The 24,742-nt window shown below is 39.8% G+C and overlaps 1 protein-coding gene across 1 annotated transcript in view; it reads left to right on the top strand.

Moving 5' to 3' along the window:
* The first annotated feature begins 268 nt into the window (after window positions 1-268).
* Flt1 (fms related receptor tyrosine kinase 1) overlaps window positions 269-24,742 on the top strand; it is a 176,588-nt gene continuing 152,114 nt past the window's right edge. The window contains exons 1-2 of the mRNA XM_026388407.2: window positions 269-343; window positions 467-834. Coding sequence (XP_026244192.2) covers window positions 771-834 — 64 coding nt within the window. The 5' untranslated portion in view covers window positions 269-343; window positions 467-770. The remainder of the gene's footprint in view (window positions 344-466; window positions 835-24,742) is intronic.

Genomic DNA, 24,742 nt, shown 5'->3' with positions numbered 1-24,742 from the left:
AGTACACCGTCGCGGAGGCGCGGTCAGCTTCCCTTGAAACTGATTTCCCGCCCCGGGGGCCTGGCAGTGGAGCTCCAGCCCCATCTCCCCCCCAGTTTCGGGCGGCCCCCAGAGCTGAGTAAACCGGGTGGAGGGAGCCGGTAAGGATTTCCTGAGCGCTATGGGCAGAAGGAGGGCGGGGGCAGGAGTGCTTGGAGCAAGGACCCTGAACCTGCCAGCGCCGCGCTCCCGGGTCCGCACAGCCAGCGCCTCCCCACGCGCTCTCCGCCCGGGGCCACCCACCCTGGGCGGCCCCCGCCCCTCTTCCGAGCTGTAGGGAAGCGAGCTCGGGAGGAAGAAGAGGGTAGGTGGGGAGGCGGATGAGGGGTGGGGGACCCCTTGACGTCACTGGAAGGAGGTGCCGGGGTAGGAAGTGGGCTGGGGAAAGGTTATAAATCGCCCCCGCCCTCGGCTCTGCTTAATCGAGGTCCGCAGGAGGCTCGGAGCGCGCCAGGCGGACACTCCTCGCGGCTCCTCCCTGGCGGCGGCGGCGGCGGCGGCTCGGAGCGGGCTCCGGGGCTCGAGCGCAGCGGCTGACGGGCGCCGGACAGCGAGGATTACCCGAGAAGTGGTTGTCTCCTGGCGGGAGCCGCGGAGAGGGGCTCTCGTGGAGCAAGGCAGGAGCGCCGGGCCGGCAGCCGCGGAGCACCAGAGGAGGACCGGCTCAGGCGGTCGAGTCGTCGGCCGCGGGGAGCGCGGGCACAGGGCGAACAGGCCGCGTCGCGCTCACCATGGTCAGCTGCTGGGACACCGGGGTCCTGCTGTGCGCGCTGCTCGGCTGTCTGCTTCTAACAGGTGAGGCACGATCGGGCCCTGGAGCCGAGCGGGGCTGGGATGCTGCGGCCACGGGGCAGAGACGTTGGGGCCAGGGCCAGGTGCACGCGGGGAGGCGAGGCTGCAGCCGGGAGAAGCGAAACTCAGAGGGAACCTGGGGCACTAGTTGCAGCGGGAACGCCTGGGGCCACGGCACCCCTGTAGCTGGCGGGGGACTAGCGGGCATCACCGCCCACACCCGCGTGGCGCCGCGCTCTGGTCTGTGCTGGGGCTGCCGGATTGCGGCAGGAGTCGCTTGATCCCCTGCCCGGCTCCTTATTGGGGTCCCCGCTCCCCGCATCGAAACTCTGGGCACCGGAAGCATCACACACCGGACCTGCTTGGCACCCAGAGCCTGCTCCCAAGCCGCCAAGAGCGGGTCCGCAGGGTCCTTCGAAGTTGGAAAGAGCGGCTCCCGAGCGCCGGTGAGCCTGCCCAGGGCTGTGCTGAGGCTGGGGAGTTGGCGATATTGGGCACTGGCCATGACCTCGAGCCCCCAGACCTACAGAGAAGAAACCAATTTGGAGAGGGTCGCGTGTCTCCGGGGAACAGACAGATCACGAGAGGGCCAGTTTGTTATTCCTGGACTCACTTGGGGCCCTCGAGTCAGACTACCCTAGGAACATTCGGCAGCGCCTATTCCTCCCAGACGCTCGCTGTGCGCAGCCACCGGGTGGGGCCTCTGCCGGTAGCTGGCGGGCTGCGCGGTCCAGCCCAGGTCGTGGACTGCGTGATCCTAACCAACCAAGGCCCAAAGTACCATTAAATTTTGGAATTGTAAGCTTATCCTTTAAATTACGAGCCAAGAAAGGGCGGACAATTTGGACCAAAAGATGCTGTTTGAGGAATCGTTGAGGTCTGCACCGTTTCTTAAGTCAGCTTCTCCGGTCCTTTGGAAAACAGGCGCTGAAACGGTCAAGGGCCAGATTTTTAAGAACAATTAGTGTGGAGACCGCCGTCCTTAAGGGGTCAAAGCTTGAGGGGACTTAGGGACTCGTCTTTTCTGCTCAGTGGGGTTAAGTGATCTAGAATCCTTTGGTTCTCTCTCCTTGCGCGCAAAGGGCCAGATTTTGGAGCGCCTTTCTTTTAAGCATCGTGGGAAAAAGGTACAGTACCACGAAATAAGTCATTGTAATGACTCCCTGGAAGGAAAGTCAGAAGATTAAACTTCTTTTTTTTTCTTTTCTTTTTTCTTTTTTAACTTGCAAAACCCAAAAAGCAGTAACAAATATTCTCAGCGGGAAGACTAATTAGATAGTTTTACCGATCTAATTGCAACTATTTAGAAGCTGAGAAACCCAGAGGAAAGGCGTGGGTTGGGAACTCTCTACAAGCTGGGAAAGGTGCTAAAATAACTACATTAAATGAAAGATCACATTTTCTACTTACAAATATAGTTTTTTTTAATTTGAAAAGTTGCTTATATTAAAATGTAATTGCTCAGAGAACTTAACATTCCCAGTCTCATAGGTAAATGTAAATCTAGGTAAATTCTCTGAACCCAAAAATGCAAGATAAATCGGAACACCTTATTGGATTTTCTGCTTCACACACTTTTATTTTTTTCAAAACGGTGGTGGACTTTAATGAAGCATAGTTCTGTTTGCATTTAGGAGCATCTTAGATTGGTGGAAGCTTTACAAGAAATGTTAGTGGGATCGTCTTGTCGTTTAGATTATAATTTATTTGGACACGAATCTTGGAAATCTTTCTGATTTTTTTTTTTCACATTTGTGAGAAGAAAGGGAGACAAACTGACAAAGTGTGAACTCCCTTACCTGATTGCTTCGGGAGTATTCTGTTAGCAAGCAGGTTTGTCACCGTAAAATGCGTCTTTGAAAACTGCAGCTTCTCTGGCTGAATTAGAAACATCTCAGTAAAATAATCAGCTACCTGCTTTCTAAATAAGACTTTCCAATTTATCAGGAAGCTCTCTCTGGCCAGAAAGAGGTCCCCTATTTCTGCCTGTGGATTCATCCTGAGTCACCCTTACCCATGTGAGCTCCAGTCTGTGACCCTTTGGGTGCTATATTTAAATATGTATCAGTTATCAATATTGTGTGTGCATGCATGGCATGTAAAATAACTAGAGGTTTATTAATACAAATAGGTAATGCATCTTCCTCCTAAAATTTATGGGGTTTTTTGTTTTCTTTTTGTGGTACTGGGGATTGAACCCAGGACCTTGCATTTTGCCTGTACCACTGAGCTACCTCCCTTAGCCCAATGCATCTGTCTCCTAAAGCGTGCCAGTTACCCTCCAGATACCTAGAGAATAAAGAGACACTCATAATTCAGATACTTTCAGGTCCTCAGTATTGTGATCACTTTCTCCATAAAGGAAATCAGTCATCTTTCTCTAGAGGTGTCTCATTTTCTTACTTTTAAGGCACCACACCCTTGATTAAAGTCACAGATTCTTTAGGATTTTGTCCTCCACCCCCGTTTCATTAGTTCATTAGCAGCTGACATTTACAATTTACCATAACTAATTGGAAACACTTAAACTGAATTTTGTGAGGCAAGTCCACAGTAATAACATTAGGTTGAAATGTACAAGAAAATAATACCTATTTCTAAGTTGAATATGATACATCTCTCATACTAGCTTATTTTATGTGGTAATTTTTGTTGTTTTCTCTGAGGCTTATAAAGTCATACTTTTTTCCAAAATTGCATCTTTGACATGTTAATTATTTAGGACCTTAGGCAGTCCCCATCTTTTTTTTTTTTCCCAATTCATAGATCGTTTTACAGATAAACTGTAGGTCACTGCCTATTCTAGTTCCTTGAATATTTTTACTTTTCTTTTGAGTTTAGCACTTTGTTACATTTTTTTAATTTTCCTGTTGAAAATTCTATAATGGACTAAGTAGTTTCTAATGATCACCAAGTAGATTTTGTTTTGTTTTTTATACATAAACTGCAGGAATTAGAATAAATGGTCAATTTCTAAGGTTCCTTTTTTCCATGAAACAGACTAAACCCCGCATCTCTTTTATCTCTTCCTACCTTACTTATATATAAAATGGAGAATAATCATCTGATGCTTTGGCTGTAGGGATAAACTGGGTTCTCCTTGCCATCAGCAATCACACTGTGGAATGTACCTGACTGACCAATTAACATGGTCTTCACTGGGTAGCATTTTGCAGGAGATCAGCTGTCTGAAGATGCCTATAACAGTGGACCTAATGGTCTTGGGCTTTTTCACCAGTAGAATGTGTAAGTCTGTGACAGAGATACTCCTTTATAATAGTCACATTAAGTCTTATAAGGATATTTGTTATTTGAAGCCCCCAGGCATTTCTTGATAAAAAAATTGACACTTTATTTGATCAAAATGGCTTTATTTACAAAGAATTCCAGGTTTCAACAGAGCTACTAAGCCCTTTGTTTAAAAATGGAACCTATTTCATTTGACTTTTAAAAAGCAAGCCAAATAATTGCTTTTTCTCCCCAAAACTATGTAAACCTTTTTAAAAATATGCTCTGAGTGAATGTAATATAGAAGTTGAAAGCAGTATGACACCAAAGGAAAAAAGAAATGGTTTTATATCAACCAAAAAAAAAAAAAAAAGACGTAGTGCCCTTCAGGAAGATTATACAACACATTGCTTCTACACAGCAAACTTATGGCTGATAGTTACTATGGCTTGGGCAGTTTGGCAAGGTGAGAACAAATAACATAACAGGATTAGGGATGTAGCTCAGCGGATGTTTGCCCCTTGGTTCAATCTCCAGTACAAAAAAATTCTTTTAAAAGCCCAGGGCGGGGGCGGGGGCGGGGGTGGGGGGGTGGGGGGGACTGTGGAAGAAGTTGGGGGATGGAGAAAGTGAGAGAAGTCTCTTGGCCCTGGGGTGTTAAATGCAAAGCCTGCTGATAATATAGAAAACAGTATCAGGTTCTTGGTTCAGGGTATGTTGGTAATATCAAGTAAATATCACTTTTCAGTGTAGCTGCCATTGTAGATAGTAGAGGGAGTTTGAAATCACAAACAGTAAAAATATTACGATGAGTGGCTAAAAAGTGTAAAAAACATCTGTTGCACTGGTTTTAAACAATTTGATAGATCAGTCCATTCTGTTCTGTTGGTTTTACTCTGGAAGAGGCTTGTAGAATGAGACCTCCTGCCAAATGCTTTCCAGGATCATGGTTGAGTCCTCACACATTTGGGTACCTAGGAAATTGCATGCTGCTGATTAAATTGCTGGATTTCATACCAGATTGAGGAAAGGGAAGGAAATGGGAGGAATGGGGTATTTGAGGGAGGGCTTGAAAGGAAAGCTTCTGGCTCAGTGCATGGGGCTGCAGGGGGGTTTCATTAAGGAAATGATTCCATTGAGTCTACTGAAGATAGTGGACTAGATTTCCTGCATTGCTGTTGGGGCGGATATAGGGAGATGTCAAGAATTCCTGGGGATTTCCCATCAGCCTTAGTAAACCTGGATGCCTAAAAGCCATTTCTGATCGCTGCTCCTTTCCTTGATTTCAAGCTGCATGACAGACTTGATCTTGTCTGTCAGACACATTCCACGCTTGTGAGAGCCGGATGGAATCTCAAGATCCATCTGCTCATTTCAGAGACAAGAAACTGGCCCAAAGATGTTTAGTAATTTTTTTCAAGGTCAATAGCTGGCTGGTTGCAGACCTAGGAAGAGAGCCCAATGTTCATCCTACAGACATTTCTTTTTCATTTGTATTATATTCTCTATCCTAGAAAGAGTAAAGATGCACAATACTCATCGAATAAAATTATTACAGTGCTAAAATTTCCTTCTAAATGATAACATCTCTTTTATTTATTACTATTATTAATTTTCTTTTTTTTTGTTGCACTGGGGATCAAACTCGGGGACTCTTATATGCTAGGCAAGCACTGTATCATTGAGGTACACCTCCAACTCCAGCATCCTTTAAAATACATAATTATCTTTTACTTTTTAAAGGCCATAAGGGATTTAAATTTAAAATATCCAAAGGATGGCTGCTTAGTAGTACACTGAGACATTTAGAGAAAAGACTAATTTTCCTTGGGAGCACTTGGAATCCCTATTTTGAATGGCTGTGGCCTAAATATTTGTGGCATATGGCACCAGCTTCATCTGTTACCAAATCCCTCCACATACTCTATTCCAGCTACTCAAACTCTACCCCAATCAAAAAAAATTACTCACTCTCCTTCAGATGGGGCTTCACTTTTGTCATATCATTCATGCTGCTCAGGTACCTGCAAGACCCTTCTTCCCTCCTGTTCAATTTCTTCACCTCTACCTACAAAATCCAGCTCAGCAATGCAGAACTCCTCCTAATAGCCTCACACAGAACTACTGGTTTCTTCTGCTCCCTACATCTCCTGTATGAATCCCTCCTTCAGCACTTCTCACCTTGCATTATTAGAAATTTATGTGCCTCTATCCTCCTTCTTTGACCAAGAGACTATATCTTGCAGATCTTAGATCTACCTCCTCATGTAATGTCTGGTGTGGAGACTTAGTGTTGGGATGGATGAATGAATGAATGAATGAATAGGTATTTCAAAGAAAGAAGGCTCTTAGGGTCATATATGCATTTATTCCAGCATGCAGATGTATTCTTGCCCATCCAATTGGCTTCAGTTACAGGAAATTAATTAGAATGACTATTCTCAATAGATATTAGTCCTTTCACAAAGTGATTAAGATATAGAAAAATAAGCTATTATTTTCAGCTGAGAAACCATCCATGTAACCACCTCCTGTTTGGGCATAATGCCTCACTGGGACTCCTGAGTCACTGAAGCCAGGCTTTGGTCTCTGCAGAAGTTCTATCTTAGCCTCTATTGGCAAGGTGCTAAGCATTTCCACTTTATCCTGCAGTGTCTTAAGCAATCTTCAGAGACAACAAGGCTGTCAGATCTTATGGTTTCACTTGCTCTCCCACTGACTCAAACCTGAGTCTTTGGGCTCAGCTGGGATACAAACCTGAATGATAGATGCCAAATCAACTCTGTTTCAATAGGCAACTTTGTTATGGGACCAGGTTAGTCTGCCTAACTAATTTGCTTAGGATGGGTTATCCTCAATCCTTCATTGCAAATTGGTTCCTGGCAGGATTACTTTACTAAGTATGAGTCAGGCACAGAAAGACAAATACCAAATGTTCTTTCTTCTATGAGGTCAACTTTCTAGTTTCCCAATATAAGTAGAGAGAAAGTAGAGACTAGGAAGGATGTTGGGGAGGGAGGGATGGAGACAGGATGGTTAAAGGGAAAGTTGGATAAAATAACTTCTAATGTTCTATAGCAGAATAAGATACCTATAGTTAACAACACTTAATTGTATATTACAAAATAACTTATACAGAAGATTTTGAATGTTCCCAACATAAAGAAATGGTAAATGTCTGAGTTGATAGATATGTTAAATATCCTAATGTAATAATTTCTTACTATATAAACATATTGCAATATCATACTTACCTCATAAATATATACAATTTAAACCTAAAAGGAACCAGAAAGTAGCTAATAATAAATAAATAAAAGTATAGTTCATTAATTTAAAAAAATCCAAATTCTATGATTGGGGCTCAAAAACTCATCCCCCTTCCTACTCCAATCTCCAGTCCAACCCACATACCCACAATAGACTCCAAAACAAGCTTCTCAAAGTGTGGTCCATGGTCCAGCAACATTATCCCTGGGAACTTAATACATCACAGCCTATTATTTTTGTTTGTTGAAAAAAGGAAAGGCACTGAATTTTAATAAAGATTCATAGTTAGTTCTGATGTCAGGGTCCAATTCCTCTTCATTAACACCCTCATAATGACCTCTGAACTGTCAAAGATAGTAGACTGGGGCTTAACACAAACCTCTTCTGCATCAGTCTTGTGCCCTGTCTTCTGTGGGGACACCTGTGTCCCATTTCCAATCTCTCTCTCTCCTTTTTTTTTTTTTTTTTTTTTTTTTAACAAAATCTTACACTTAGCTCCAGCCTGTAATCAAAGTAAACAAAAGTTGTGGTCTTGAGGAATATCATGGTTAACCATATCATGGGTGGCACGATCAAGGTCTTAGAAAATGTGGATTTGGTGGAAAATAGTAAAAATGGCATTAAATAGATAGGTTTTAACCGAAATAAAGGTTCTACAAGGCATACGCTTCCAAAACAAAATTACTGGTGTTGAAAACCATCAGGGGTAAGTAACCATTTCCAGAATTTTCAGCTGTCAAGGAGATACCACTGTCTTACTGCAGCTATACATGTATTGTTCTCCTTATTGGCTTGAAATTTAATGTCTTGTTTGTCTTCACTTACATTCTTCCTTGTCTCATTGCCCATCTCACAAGTGCCTTTTCCTTCTCATAGATTATCACCATGCTTACAGGAACTTTTTCTCAGCCTCATTTTCTATCCTTCTATTTAATGGGTGGAATGTAAATGGGATTTCCTTTAAAGCCACAGAACCACCCATGTGGTCTACAGAAGCAAAGCTACAACAATTATCAAGTTCTTTTGTTAAAAGAGGCCTGAAGTGAACTTGGAATAAATGAAAAGCTTTGGCTCTTATTATATACAAATGTAAAACCACTTAAACTCAAGGCCACCTTTAGCAAAACCTTAATAAGTAGTTTTCCTGCCAAGGGATTTCTATGAAACCCCTTTGCCTCTCTCTAGGGCCATGGTCCCAGCCTAGACTGTTAAAACTGTCAGGAGAGCTTTAAAAATCTTCATACCCTGGCTGCAGTTCTGACCAATTCAATCACAATCATATTCTCTCTCTCCCTCCCCAGCTCTCTCCCCATTCCCTCTCTACTGGAGATTGAACCCAGTAGTATTCTATCACTGATCTACATCCCCAGCGCTTTTCATTTTGAGACAGGGTCTCCCTAAGTTGCTGAGGCTGGCCCTGAACTTGTGATCCTCCTGTATCGACCTCTCAAGTAGCTGGATCTCAGCAGTGTACCACCAAACACAATCTCTTGAGTGGGACTCTGGCATTGGTCATTTTAAAGTGCCCAGCAATTGGCAGAACCTCAAATTGTACAGAACATTAGAATTACCTGGAAGCCATGCTAGATCACTGGGTCCTACCTTGGAGTGTCAGATTCAGTAGGTCTAGGTGGGGCTGACAATCTGCTTTTCTAACAAGTTGCTAGGTGATGCTGATATACCTGGTCCAGAGACTACACTTTGAGAACCACAGCCCTAGAATCAGTTTAAGAGGCCTCACCACATGGGAAGCACCTGTACAAGTGCCCACCTGTAAAAGGCACTAGATGATCACCAGACCTAGGCCGAGGTGGAGCAATTATCTATCTCTGAGGATTCCTCCCAGGAAGAGTGTGAGTCAGCAGAATGTGGCCAAAGGATCATTCATATCAAGTGCTAGGGCATGTTACCAGTGGGACTAAATGAAATGTCCTTTGGTCTATTCTGCCAGCTCAGAGCCAGAACTAAGTTGCCAGTCTAGACAACAGAGCTAATAGTAGCCCTCCTCTGCCTTACTCTACGTAGCATTCAGACTTTCCTCTAATTAAAGGTTGGCCAACATCATACTACTGGCCTATCCTAGGTCCCCAGTGCCTCAGTTGTACCCTGTTTCACTCCAGTATGTCCTGCAAAGTGCTGCCCAAAGCCTCATGATGCTCTGCCTCTCATGAGCTTCTCAATCTGTATTTCCTGGGCTGGGATCAGCCTACCCTACTTGGAAGGCTGACTTCTACCTGCTGGAACAGTAAGATTCTGCTGGCTTTCATGGGGTGCTGATTCTGTCCCCATTGTCAAGAAAATGCACCGTCATTTGGAAACATGATACTGGAACTCTTGTGACACACTAAGAACCCAAGCTGTTTTTACTTCCCAGAGAGCATCTAGAGGTACTTCTGGAGTGTTTAATGCCTAATATTATGGGGCTCCACTTTGGCACTTTTACTTTGGAAAACAGAATGAGTCTATTCTCTGCTAGTTGAGCACTTCTTCTGCAGGGCTGAGATGCAATAGCTATTTGTATCCATCATCTGTTGCTATATAACAAGATGCCTCAAAAGTTGGTGGCCTAAAACAATTCATTATGTTTTTGAGTCTATCGATTAGACGTCTGGGCTGGGCTCAGCTGGTCTTACCTGAGGGAGACAGATGCTTTGGGGTAGGAAAAAAAGGAGGAAAGTAACCTCTATTGACTGTCAGGCACTGCGATTTACTATATTGTTTCACTCATTCCCAGGAGGTAGGTGTGGTAATAACTCTCAGGAAAGTGATGCTGAAGTAAATCAGATACATTCTCCAGGCCTCACCTGGGTCATCCAGGCAGGTTCCAGTCCCTGGCAATTGAAAGGGGGCCTTGGCATGGGGTCTTCCTCTCCATGCAGTTCTTCCTCCTTGAGAAGTCTAGCTGGGGCTTTCATAATGGAGGCAGGGGTGTTCCTAAGAGCACATGCTGGAGCTGCAGGGTGTTCAGGAGCCTAGGCTTTGAAATTCCTCTATCACTTTGAAATTCCTCTGCCATATTCTGTTGGTCAAAACAAGTCCCAGCCAAGGCTCATGGGATGGGAGGCAGCCTCCTCTCGATATACAGTATGATAGCAATGTTTTCCAATGTGCCATGTAGCTGTTTAGCATTTCACCTTTTCTTTTCAGTCTGTTAGGTTGTAATTTGGCAAGAAAAATCATAGTAACTAATAACTGATAGTGAATACTAAATAATGCCTTGGCTCTTCTAAACAGCATCTAGGAACAAAACAACTGACCAGTGGCGGAGCTTCACATTCATACATCTTTTGTTTAGGGTCCTTAGGTCACTGTTAACTTGATATGCCATGTTGGTACAGTGACCTCTTAGAACAACCACAATGCCAACAAAGGAGGACAGCTGACCCCAGACTCCCAGTAAAGGCAGCTTTGCAACTTCTTGGGGCTTATCTCATGGGGTTCCTGATCTAGCTCCTTCTTCCAGAGGATATAATGATACTGTAAGGCGAGAGATCCTTTTGGGGAGGAAAAAAGGAAGAAAGTAACCTCTATTAACTGTCAGGCACTGTGATTCACATACATTATTTCACTCATCCCCAAGAGAGAGATGTGGTAATAACTATAAGAAAAGTGATACTCTGATAAATGAAATGCTTGTTCTATGATCACAGAAGTAGTATGTAAAGCTGGAATTATTTGAATTTGATCCTGTCAGATTTTGAAGTTTTCTTCCTTACCATGCATTACAACCTAATTTGAAAAGCAAAGAAGGAAAAAAATACATAGTGGGGGTTCTGACAGTCTTCCCCTGCTCTCAAAACCAGTCTATTCTTGGAATTTTGCCAACCCTAAAGAATGTGAGAAGCCACTGCTACTCCAGCTTAAAGTGGCCTTGGGAGATTCCACTGCTGCATGTTGCAGACTCTGTTAAAATCTCCAAGACAGAATTTTAATCATGTGTGCTTTCTTATCATAGATATTCAAGAACCTTCCCAAATAAAGTCAGAAAAGGATCCCCAAAGCCGTTAAGAACATGGTTTTACATGGCCTTCCAAACTGGTCTCTTAGAAGTGGCTTTAAACTAGTTCAGATTACAAAGAAGGACAGTCTGAGGCCAGCATTTGATTCTAGAAAAGTTCATGCAGACAGGTCCTTGAGAGAAGCTGGGACTGGCCTCTGACAATTTCCAGGAATCAAGTGTCTGCTCCTCTGTGTACTTTCTAGATCCCAGCAACCTCAAAGACTTGAGCTTCTCTGGAATGAAAGTGACGTACCTGAGGGAAGGACCCAGACATGTGTTGACCCTGATGACAGTCACCTGTGAAGGAGGGAGGGAGGACTCTCACTCTGTCCTCAGGGAAGAGGAGGAATACAAGTCCTGAGCCTCTCTTCAGCACAGGCATGGTGCTGGCTCACAGTTGCCCCTTCCTGAACATCCACGCGGGCACTTTTCATTTTGTTGATGGGTTGAAACCCTGAGGCTGAGGGCAATCTGATTACTTGCCAAAAGCCACACACTTAGGAAACAGCCAGGCCAGGATTCAAACATGTCTTCTTGATTTCAACACTGGAGTTCTTTCCACCATCATTTACCTAAAGAGAGCTTGAAGGAGAAAATCTAGGAATTAAAGAAAAGGCAGAGGTTCCATTTTCAGGGTTTAGAATGAAAAGCTGATGTTGTTCAAGGCCTAGTTCTAGAGAAAGTTAAGTTACTTTTTAGTCTGGGGTAGCCAGCTACAGGCCTTGATTGACAGTACTTGTACAGTTTGCAAAACAAGAAGTTGTTTTTTGGGTTTTTTTTTTTTTTTTTTTTTTTTTTTTGGCAGTGCTGGCATAGAACCTAGGGCCTTGCACATTCTACGCAAGGGCTTGCAGAGCTATGCCCTAGCCCTAGAAGCATTTCAACAAGGCCAGTTGCTCTTTGTGTCCCTCCTTCTCCTAAACAATTCTTTTAGATATTTAGATGCCACAAGTCAAGAAAGAAACAACAAAGCTTTACTTCTGCCTTGATCTACTATACTGTTCCATACCAGAATACGAACATGTTCATCAGTAACAAAAAAATCCTATTCTGCCACCTATTGAGGAGTTTTATCTTTTGCTCCAAGGAAATAGCTGGAAAGTATGGCCAAATGTGGTTACATGCTTTAGATGGAAATTATGGGAAGGAGTGAAAGAAATCCTGTTTGATTTTTTTAAATGATTGTTTTCTTTTTCTAAATGGGCATTAGAGAAACCAAAGATATATGTAAACAGATGAAAAGACAGAGATATATTAGGATTGCAAACAAACAATTTAAAAAGGCAATGTAAACTCTTGCTACAGCATTTCATCTATGATTAATGGTATTGTTTTCTTTTGGGGAAACATTGTTTAATTCTCTTTTTCCACTTAATGTCTCCAGCAGGACCAGATTTTTGTTCTCTGTTATTTGAAAATTTTTATAGCTTCAGAATCTTCCCCATAGGGAATTCTGTTAGAACTACAGCAGGGGAAACGAGTGGAAGTTGATGATTGTATTGCCCTAGAATGGACTTTGGATACCTATAACTTCTTGAGAGCTAGGAAATATTTGACTCACATTGTTGATGTACCAATTAAAAGCAATCTACCTCTCACATCCCCATCCCATTTTTTGTCCTCAGAACTGGTAAATGAAAAACATCCTGTGCAAAGTATTTACCACACAAAGATACAGAGAAGGCCAGTGGGGAAAATGAAAAAACAGGAAGGCTGATTTTCAGGAATTTCTATTTCCCTTTATCTTTTTTTGACTGACAAACTGAAGTTATTCTATATCCTAATATTATCTTTCTTAAAAGAAGCAGTAAAACTCCAAAATGTAGAAAAAAGTTTTCTTATTTTGTTATTTTTTAATGTGCTTTATAGTCCAAACAGATGGGCCTGGGACTGCTTTGCTGGAATAACTCATTCCCCATTTTGGGATAATGTTAATTACAAACTTAGTGGTAGAGACTTGGGAACTATATTTTCATACAGTGAGAGAAAAATATGAATCATGTCAAACTTAATTCTCCTGATGCTGGTTTCATATCCAGTATTCACTGCAGATTTATGTCTTTCCAACTTGAGTTCAGGCATGCATAGGAGGCTATTTTAGAACATCTTACCATATTCACTTAGAAGGTTCTCAAGTGATTATTAAGTAATCCATTATGTTTTATTTATGACTACATGTATAGTTATATTCATTATGCTCAGTGTTTACCATGGAAAAAGTGTTTGTTCTTTGTATATTTTACTAAAGTGAAACACTTACATTAGTGAAGAACTTGCAACTCATATCAAAATGTGTCCCTTAAATACAAAGTGCACACAGTTTGGAGATTTCTTATTTGTTCTCTTAGATTATCATCTTAATTTTTTTCGGTATTTATCTATCCACTTCTAAATGACATCTCCTAAGAGGCCAACTTTTGGCAGAAAGCCCTTCAAGAGTAAGGGCTGTTTCTGATCCAACTTTACAGTTGCGAATATAGCACCTGACACCTAGTCACTCAATAAATGCTGTTGAACTGACAGATGCTGATGTGAGTGTGTAAGTGGAACTGGCAGTAACTCTCTCAATATGTTATGTAATGTTCTGTTCTTTCCATTTGGACCATTCTCTGGGTCCAGCCTATCTTCTGAGCTGACTGTTCTCCTGATCTGACTCTAGACAGGACTGAGAATAGGGATGTAAGCAGTCCAGCCACTGGAGAATTTGTTCCCAAGAGATATTGTCCTTGAGATTAATCCTCACTCTAAGATTCTCTCAGCTGGTCAAGGTTCCAAAATAGCACAAAAGAGGGTGATTGGAAAGTTTTAATTTCTAGCTTGAGATTCTAGGTAAGGCTACTATTGTAGCAATTGTTTTTACTGCTTTGTATGAGAACATTTTGGCTGAAAACTATTTTCTTTTGGCCCTTCATCATCCATGGTATGGACTAGACGAATAGAGAAAAGGAAGGACAAGTCAGTCCTGGCTAATGTGTCGCATCTGATAATTTTCTCTTATCCATCTATGAATCTTCAGCCTTGCTTTCCACCATGATGCTATGCTTTAAAAAGCACCACTTGAGAGGGTATGTTTTCCAAAGAATGTTTCCTGTGGCTTTTTTCTTTCTTTTTTCTCCCTCATCTTTAAGAAGCTATCATTTTTAGAAACAGAAGTCCCAGTTTGGGGACAGCAAAGTAACTTATTAACAAATATAATTTAAGACAAGAAATATGAAATCATGTAGCTTTAGAACTAGAAAGACTTCAGAGACTCTCAATGGACATGGTACCTAGAAGAAATCGAAGAACATTTGAATGAATGAAGACTGCTTATTCTTTATTTATTTTTTGTAAGGATAGTTTATTTAAAAATTTTAAAATATTCATGTCCTTTGACCAGCATTTCTCTACAAAGAAATAACCCTAAATGAATTATTATGGGCATATCACATATATTTATTTTTTAGAAGAATAAATTATTATATGTTACCCATAAGTCCCCAGGCAAGATCCTGGTTTAAATTTTTTAAAATACAACATTTGCCATATAATCAATAAAACATTGCACACATGTTTAGGAGAAAAAAAGTCAGATAAAGCCAGGGTTAATTCTTATACCTTGTACATAAAGTATTCTATATTTTCTACCTTTGATATTGAATAAGTATTTTTACTCTAATGTCAAAATACATTCTTTTCAAATTTTTTTTAATTTTTATTTTTCAAATTTATTTATTCTAATTAGGTATATATGACAGCAGAACGCATTTTGATTCATTGTACACAATTGCAGCACAACTCTTCATTTCTCTGGTTGTACACAATGTAGTGTTAGACCATATGTGCAGCCATACATGTACCTAGGGCAATGATGTCCATCTCATTCCACCATCTTTTCTGCCCCCATGCTCCTTCCCCTCCTCTTCCTCCCTTTTGCCCAATCAAAGTTCCTCCATTTTTTCCATCCCCACCCCATTATGGATCAGCATCTACTTGTGGCTTTTTTCCCCAGTGCTAAGTGAAGTCAGGTAGACCACAGACTGAAAAAAAAAATATGTGAACTTCAGCACTGAAAGAGGATGACAGAGCTTTCATTCAGAAAAGAGATGAAGGAGAGCAGAGTCATTAGAAGCAAGAGAATCTAAGGGATCTTGTTAAAAAAACAAAACAAAACAAAAAAACAGTTGTTGGACTGGGGATGTAGCTCAGTGGTAGAACATTTGCCTAGCATGCATGTGGCCCTGGGTTCCATCCCCAGCCCTGCAGAGAAAAAGACAGAAAACAGTTGTTTAAAAATAAAGTTGAAATTCTAGAGGGTTTGAATTCTTTGAACGAGAAAAAGTTGAGGCTTCCTTCAGCAAACATGCACTCTTCTTCAAGTCTCACCTTCAACTTTATTATTCTGGGAGAATCTTCTCCCTCACTGGTCTGGGCAAAGCCTCCCCACACCTGGTCCTTCTGCATGATAACGTGAAAATATAATGCTGTTTTATATTTATATAAAAATTCTCTATAATATTTCATATATCTGTATATACTAGTTTACTTATACATCATCCATCTAAAGTTACAAACACTTTAAAGAAAACAATCTTCTTTGTTATTGTATTCCTCTCTTAGTATATGCTCAGAAATATTAACTGAGAGAGTTAATGCTGAAGTTAAAGATTGGAGAAGTCAATAGGGTAAGGGGGTGAGAGAAAGGGGTCACATAGGGAACATAGTGGGAAAAAAACCAGGGATGGCTGGCAGTACAAGAGAGATAAGAAAAGATAAACCATGGAGAAGAGTTCTCAGATTCCTAGCCTCATGCATAGGAGTCCAACCCTTAGCCCAGTTCATCAGTCTCATGGGGGTAGGGAACTGGTGGCTTAATTCCACAGGAGCAGCTCTAGGGTTGGGGAACTTACTACCTCTCCAGAGTTCTTCTTTCTGGTTTTATGCAAGTCCTGCTGACTGGTTAATGTCTTGTCCTCAAGAATGGGCTGATTCATAAGTTGTTTCAAAGCCTGTCAGACTGGGAGACAGACATTGGCAGAAATTATAGCTTTCTCTTCTCTCAGAGATAAGTATCTTGATGATATTAAAAAGTTTCTAGAAATAAAGAAATTTCTAGAAATGAAGTTCTAGGTAGAGTAAGAAGGTGTATAAATAAAAATGCCCTGAAAGTTAAAACAAATATTTTTCAGATTTGGAGTACAAATGACTCTCAAGTCTTCTATGGATATTTAGAAGGAAAGCCTTAATTCACATACTGGAGTGAATTATTAATATTTAGCAAACTCTTTCTTTTATCAGTTGAAATATTTCTGATGGAAGCATACTGTTTTTAATAGGTTACTTTTCCTTTCAGAATTTTGACTCTAGGCAAAACTTGAATAACAACAATTCCAGCTAAGATTTTTTTTTTCAAGTTTGCAAAATCTTGGGAAGGCAGAGCTATTAACCAATATTAACCAATGTAAATTAAGTGAGTCTTAGGAAGTGTGAAAATTATAAGCACCCGGAATTAAAAAGAACAATTTAGTCACCATGTCAATTCCACAGTTAAACAAGATTCGCCTGAAAGCTATGTGTAATGAAAAGGAATTGTATCTCAAGTTTAATTTAGAAGGAAACTGATTCTGATGATAGCAGATATAATGGTCAAGAATGCTGTGCAGTGAGGCTTACAAAGTTTGCTGTCATTGTTTTAAAAAACTCAATTCCCCAATGATGGATAACTTGATCTCATACTTCTGGCCATTTAAATCTCAAAGGTCAGAGATCTCCTCAACTTTCCTCTTAGTGAATTCAAAGCATCTCCTTTATAGACAATCTAAGGGATTCCAGAAGAATCGTTTCTATGGAGTTCATGAACTACATCAAAGAAAGCTGAAAACTAACATAGGAACTTCACACTCAGCCTTCAATCTCATTTTATTCCTCTCCTATTTTTATATGCAAGGCCACCTGTATTCTGTCATTATGTGTAATTGATAATAAAGTTGAAAATGTTGAGTATATTAAGGGAATAGAAGAAACATGATGTTAGCTCTAACAGTGTATTTTGCTTTTCCTTGCATAGACAGCTACAGTGTTAAGTACACGGCTTGTCTTCTTTGCTTTACTGTACAAAAAGGCATTATTTTGGATTCAAACTTAATGCCTAAACAGGATGCATTTTTATGGTTAATATCATTATAACACAGCTCCATGACATTTTTTCTCCCCAGAAAGAATTGTGTGTGAATCTGAAGTTTATCTGTGCCACATGAAAGGTTGTAAGACATGGCTGAATGTAATCAAAGTTTCCAGTTCCCACTCCATGGCAGGCTCCTAAACTGAACTGACAGTAGTTTCCAATCTCTGTGATGCTTTCCTTCTAAGAAACTCCACAGGAACGCATGTAAATAACATGTCCTTGAAATTCAGAGGCCTGCTGTCATCATCTCTGCAAATGCCTGGAACTTTAATGGAAGCAGAGTATTTGGTAAAATCTCTGCCAACTGTAATCCTAATGCTCTGGAGAACAGAGAAAACTCTGAATTTTAAATTGTGGGTTGTACATATCATCTTTGCTTCCAGACATAACTGTTTTCTTAAAAAGAATATGAAGAATGCTTTCGACAGAATGGAACTTGTAATTCTAAACAATTTAACATTAGCCTTCTAATCTCTAAGGCAGTTTGTCTATTTTATTAATATTACTACCATGCCGATTAATGCCATTTTATCCAAATACTCTTTCAGCTATAAGCATTCTGTTACTGAATTTTGACTACTATATAGAACTGTGATTCTAAAGAGAATAAACCAGCTGATAAAATATTAATTCTATGAAAAAAATCACTTCCATGAAGCCAAGTGTTTTGCATGTTATCTTGTATATATTGAGTACATATTTTCTGAAGTTGCACTTTTGAGGAATCAGTTACTCTATATTTTTCAGATGTTTATTATCAGAAAATACATATAATCTGGCTTGAAATAACTTGAACATTGTACAACTTGAACAATAGCATAATGCTACTAGTGATTATGAACCATTATATGAGACATGACATCAGAGTCCTCTGAACAGTGGCACTAGAGAAGAACATAAGCTGCAAATGGAGCTTCCTGCTACTGACAGAGAAAAGGGAGAAGTGTCCAAGACAAAACAGTCCTTTTTTTTTTTTTTGCATTTTGGGGGTATAAAGAGCATCCATTCTGTTCATAACCAGTTGAAAGTCTAGCAGAATTTTCTACTAATACTTTACAAGCTATGTCAACCAGATCTTGACCTTTGCTCCAGGCAGCTCAGATAACTTCCATGACACGGTGTGGTAAACTCAAATGACATGTTAGCTCTATGGAGGTGGGTTTTAAACTCATTCAATAAAAGAACAGCAGTGTGGGAGTAGAGCATTTTTGGGGAAAAGGTAACCCCTTGGTCAGCAGATTTCTCCTGCCCAACCTTAATTAACTCTCATGTCACATGAAAAGGAGTTGTGCGTGGCAATAGGTCACTGGAAGGGTAGGCTCCTGATGGTAGCTGGTGACAGGTCCAATGATCAATGAATGTGCCCTGTTAAACTGTGACCCTCTGAGAAGCCAGTGTCAAGTAAAAAGCTCCAAGAAGCACCCTGAGACATGCTCCCCTCGTAAACATTGATACTAGGAATTTCCATGTTACTACAGGACTTTCCCCTGGTGAACATTTTAAACCACAGATTTTTTTCTTTAAAATAACTTTTATAAAGTTATGGGGAAAACGAGTAAAGTCAATGATCCATGTATGGATAGGATGAAGTTCCAAGTTCCAGTCATTTTAGACATTACCATTTCAGTGACATCCTTATGCCTTGAGCTGCAAAACTGTGAGTTTTATTAACTCACAACTAAAATATGTATTGTGGGGGTTGGGGGTATATAGCTCAGTAGTAGAGTGCCTGCCTGGCATGCACAAAGCCCTGGATCCCATCCCCAACATCATATACGTGCACTCAACACATTCTCTATTCCCTTTTCTCTCCCTCCCTCTCCGAGACCCCCCCCCAACAGTGTGTGTGTGTGTGTGTGTGTGTGTGTGCGCGTGCGCGCATGCACACGCACACACGCTTATTAATTATAAGAGGCATACCTGTATGCTGGTATATATGTATGCATGTATTAACACATTCTTTCATTTGTTTTCCTTTGATTTAAGACCAACTATTAACAAATAGGAGCTTGGAGTATAGCTCGTGGTAGAGCACTTGTTTAGCACATGCAAGGCCCTAGGTTCCAACCCTCACACCAAAAATCAAACAAGGCCAATTGTTTTAGAAAAAAAAACCCAATATTAAAAAATTAATATATGGCTAATTGTGGGACCTAGTTATTTTTATTTTTTAAACATATTTTTTAGTTGTAGTTGGACAGGATGCTTTTATTTTATTTATTTTTATGTGGTGCTGAAGATTGAACCCAGGGCCTCCCACATGCTAGGCCACTGCTCTACCACTGAGCCACAACCCCAGCCCCTGTGGGACTTAGTTTATGCTGCCGCCATACATATTCCCATGGTTCCATATCTTCTGTGCAGCCTGTTGGCAGATGGAACACAAACCCTCCAGCCGTTCTCCAACATCCTAGAAGTGAAAAAAAGAATTTAAGAATATACATTCTAGTGCTCTTCATTATAGTGTTGGCTTAGCTAGTGCTGTTGTCTTTATTTAATGCAGTAATTCTAATCAGTGCACTCAGTGGGAATGTCCACTTCATATTACCTGATAAATACCTGAACAGAGGCAGACACAGAAGTTAAGACCCAGACTGGACTTTTTCTCAAATGCCACAACCTAGCATCTCAAACACAAATTTTGGAAGCTTCTAGAAATTTGCAGTTACATTCTTCACTTCTTTCCCACCCTTGCCATCAACAAAAAAGGTTCAATGAGATTCAGTCCGTGAGATGTAAGCTTTTAACAAGCTACATCTTGAGGAAGGAATCCTTTTATTATAAATGATGTTTAATTAACCTCACACAACCTTGGTAAATGGTTTATGGTCTTAAATTCAAGTTTTAGAAACATGATACTTAGGAAAGTATATTTAGATAAAGATTCCATTTATCATGTAGGATTATGTACTATTGAAAACATAGTAGGCAAAATCAAAGACAGATGCTTCTCATTTGAAATAATCTAATATACAAAGCTTTGAGTTAAAAATTTTATAATCAATAATTTTGATTTTTAAAAGGAAATGCCAGTAGATTCTTCAGAGTTCTAGCAACGGAACTGTCAATGTGACTTAGTTTATCATATCTTCATTTAAATAGTTAAAACTCAAAATATGAAATTAGAAGTGACTTAAAATTAACACTAAATTGAATTTAAATTATTCTAATGGGGGCAGTAAATTTTTTTTGCAATATGTTTGTAAAACTTTCACTATATAAATAGTGATGTTACTTATCATAAAAGAATTAATTACTTATCTAAAATTGGACTTCTGAACTTTAAGATGGAAAAACAACTAGTGTAAAAACCTTAACACTGAGGGGATCATATGTAGAAATAGATTTCAAAATACCACAATATTTTAGACCTTCAATGTAACTTTGTGATTACTGTAGTCATAATTTGTTGGGGTTTTAAAAAGAATACAACAGCTTTATTGAAATAAAATTGACTTCTGTGGGAGACCAGAATAAGACACCCCTAATACGACTGTAGGAGACCAGAATATTGAAATGTTAAATTCACCAATTTTTTAAAATATATTCCGAGTTGTGCAACCATCATCACTAACTGAATTTTAAAATATTTCATACCTCAGAGAGAAACTCCATGCCATTACCAGTCATTCTTCATTCACCCTCTTCCAGTCTCTGGCAACCACTGATCTGTTTTCTATCTCTATGGATTTGCCTGTTCTGGACACTTATATAATGGAATCATATGTGGCTTTTTATGACTGGCTTCTTTCACTTGGCATAATGTTCTTGTTTTTAAATTTACTTTCTCATACTTCTGGAAGCTAGAATTTGAGATCAAGGTGCTAGCAGATTTGGTTTCTCCCAAGAGACCTCTCTGTGTGACCCCACTATCACCTCACATGGCCCTTTTGCTATGTGCTCCAGCACAGTCTTTTAAGTTTCATCTATGTTGAAGTAAATATCAGTACTTAATTCCTTTTTATTATCAAGCCATATTCCATCATAGGATATACCATATTTTTCCATTCACCAGTTGATAGACATTTGTGTCATTTCCATTTTGTGACTTTTACATATAATAGTGCTGTTAGCATCTCTGTATACATTTTTATGTGGACATATGTTCTCAGTTCTCTTGGGTAATTGTTGAATACTGTGTTTAACCTATGATTAACTATGTTTAACCATTTTAGGGACTGCTAAACCATTTTCCAATATGGCTACACTGTTTTAAAATCCTACTAGGAATGCATGAGGGATCTAATTTCTTTACATCCTCACCAACACTTGTTATTATCTGTATTTCGTATCCAGGCTATTCTAAGAGGCATGATGTACTATGTCATTGTGCTTTTTATTTTAATTTGCCTAATAATGATATTCTTCATCATTTCATGTGCTTATTGGTCATTTATATATCTTTTTTGGGAAAATGTCTATTCAGATCCTTTGTCAATTTTTTCAATTGAGTTACTTGTCTTTTTATTAACCATAAGTATTTTTAAAATGTGATTTCTAACTTGTACATTGTTATCAATGACTTATGGTCTCAGAATCAGAATTTTTAGGCTGGAAGGGATTATACAAATCAAAGTCTAACCTCCTCCTTGACAGTTGGATCTTAGGCTTAGAGAGGCTTGCCCATGGCCTCAATAGACCTACTCTGCCACAGAGCTGGGGAGATTAATGACTCTAAATTAAAAATAGAAAAACAGATGTTTCATGATCCATACAGCTGTGCATTGCTTATTGACCTGGTTACTTTCTGAGAAATGCATTTTAGGCAAATTCTTTGTTTTGTGAACATTATCAATAGAGTGTATTTAGACAAACTAAGACTGCTGTGATGTCAACAGGCTTATAGGACCATTTTGGATATGTGTTTCATCTTTGATCAAAACATGGTTATTGTCTTTGACTAATAAAGCACTTTTTAAATACAGACTAACCCTTTGATTTCAATACATTAAGAGCTTGGGCCAGTGTCTAGTTGGAAGAGGAGCTATGGGACTTGTCTTGAGGTTGCATACAGTTAGCAAGAACACTTTTTATTTAGAGCAATAAAAATAGTAGTTCTCTAAAGATACTTTTAGTCTCATAAGAATCTTCCTTAAGTTTTAAAAGCTGTCTGCTCATAATGACCGCTGCTGGGCATATGTTCCCTTAAAATCCATCATGGTAGCTTTTAAGAATTTTGAAGAGGGCTGGAGTTGTGGCTCAGTGGTAGAGTGCTTGCCTAGCATGCACAAGGCACCGGGTTTGATCCTCAGCACCACAGAAATGCAAAATAAAGATATTGGGAAAAAAAAGAATTTTGAAGAAAGAAAATCATTTGGGCTTTGGATTTGGTTACAAAATAAAGCCATATTTTGCTTGGAAATGTACCCTTCCCATGGAAGTCAACGTTCCATTTTGCCTAATGAAAGGAAGATGGGGAATGGAGGGTAGCTTTCTACCTGATATGTGGCATGTGGGGAAAGATAAATGGGATTGTTGTTGGAATCATAAAGTTCTATTGTTCCTACAACAAAAGAATATTCAGATAAGATCAATATAAAGTGTCAGTGTTCAAATAAGGACACATTTACACAGTGGTTTCTTAATGCTACTTGCTCATACTTCTTGAACTATGGATTTTTCTAATAAAGAAACATTCATAAAGTCCATTTTCATGGTCTGCATGGAGTGTTTTCATTTTATTTAGATAATAATTTTCATATCAAGAAAATTTATATAAATAATCCATATGCCCCTCATGATCATATTGTAGTTGACTTTACCAAAAAGGGATGGAATCATTCACTGAGGAAATGATTCTAAATCTGATTTTTAGGCTCCCATGGCAAACAGTGGAAAGTTTGATACACACCCAACCTTTACAGTGGGGGAATCATTGTTATATTACAGCACTCCACCCTCAAAACTGAAATACCCTGTAGATTTATTATCTAAATGGGCTATCTAAATGCATTTATTATCTAAGTGTGACTCTGGGCTACTGAGAAGAAGAGTAAGCCAAGTTGCCCATGGTATAAAGATGTATATGTTTATGAATATGTGCATATTTATATCTTTACATATATCACTCATGAGATATAAAAAGTGACATGAAGTAGATGCTTAAAAATGTTTGCTGAATGGCTAGGCTCGGTAGCACACACCTGTAATCCTAGAAGCTTGGGAGGCTGAGTCAGGAGGATCGAGAGTTCAAGGCTAGTAGGCTAGTCTCAGCAATAACAAGGTGCTAAGCAACTCAGTGAGACCCTGTCTCTAAATAAAATACAAAATAGAGCTGGGGATGTGGCTCAGTGGTCAAGTGAGTTCAATCGAGTTCAATCCCCAGTACCAAAAAAAAAAAAAAAAAATTTTAGCTGAATCTTCATTACTCAGTAGGCATATGGATATTAAACTGACTCAAAAAATGTTTTAAGGCTTAATAATGTGATTTCAAAGCATTCAAGGAATTTCACTTTCCTTTTCCCCTTCTGGTTTTCCTGTTAAGCTATAGTCTTGATATTTCCATTAATTTTTATGAGACCTTAGTTTCCTATTAACTGAAGAAAGGAGATTTACTAGAAGTGTCCAGTTACTTGAAAGTATAGTTTCCTTATACCTTTCCTTTGTTTTAATTAGCATTTATCTAGCTTCCTCATTCCAAGTGAAAAATTAATTTATATTAGTGGAGACAAATGTAATAGAGAAATCACTTTCTTGGCATTTCCCCAGGTAAACTTTCTAATAACCCTCTTTTTGCTGCCCAGTATCTTCTAACTCCTTGGTCTGGGTGTCTCTGAGTAGAAAGATGGCACAAGGAATACAAAAAGGAGTTTACAGAGAGCATGTTCTTCGAAGGGTCTTCTAAATACAACACTTCACAGGGCTGGTTTGGCATGGCTGTTTGAAGTTACAGGTTCTCTCTGACGAGAGAAGTACTGGTGTTCTAAGTTGCTGATAAAGAAAAAGTCATAGGATTTAGAAACCAAAGTATCAGGTACTCATAGCATGAAAATGGAGGCTTCTCCCGCCATGGCCTCTCTGGATGGGAAAACGAATCACTCGACCTAGACCACAAAGGTAACTATATAAGTAATGCCAGAATTTTCCTCAGGAAGCTTTGATGGATCTTTTCCAGAGTAGGAACAATTGTTCAATTAAGTCCCCAGAATTCCATGCCATAGGGAAAGGCAGAAACTATTCTGGCCTAGAAATTTTTCAGGGAAGGTGCTCTTAATTGCTGGATGTGGCTTTAGAAAAGTCTCCTGTTGATA

This window comes from Urocitellus parryii, chromosome 2 (assembly GCF_045843805.1).
Source record: "Urocitellus parryii isolate mUroPar1 chromosome 2, mUroPar1.hap1, whole genome shotgun sequence".
Classification (NCBI taxonomy): domain Eukaryota; kingdom Metazoa; phylum Chordata; class Mammalia; order Rodentia; family Sciuridae; genus Urocitellus; species Urocitellus parryii.
This window is presented reverse-complemented; position numbering and strand designations above follow the sequence as displayed.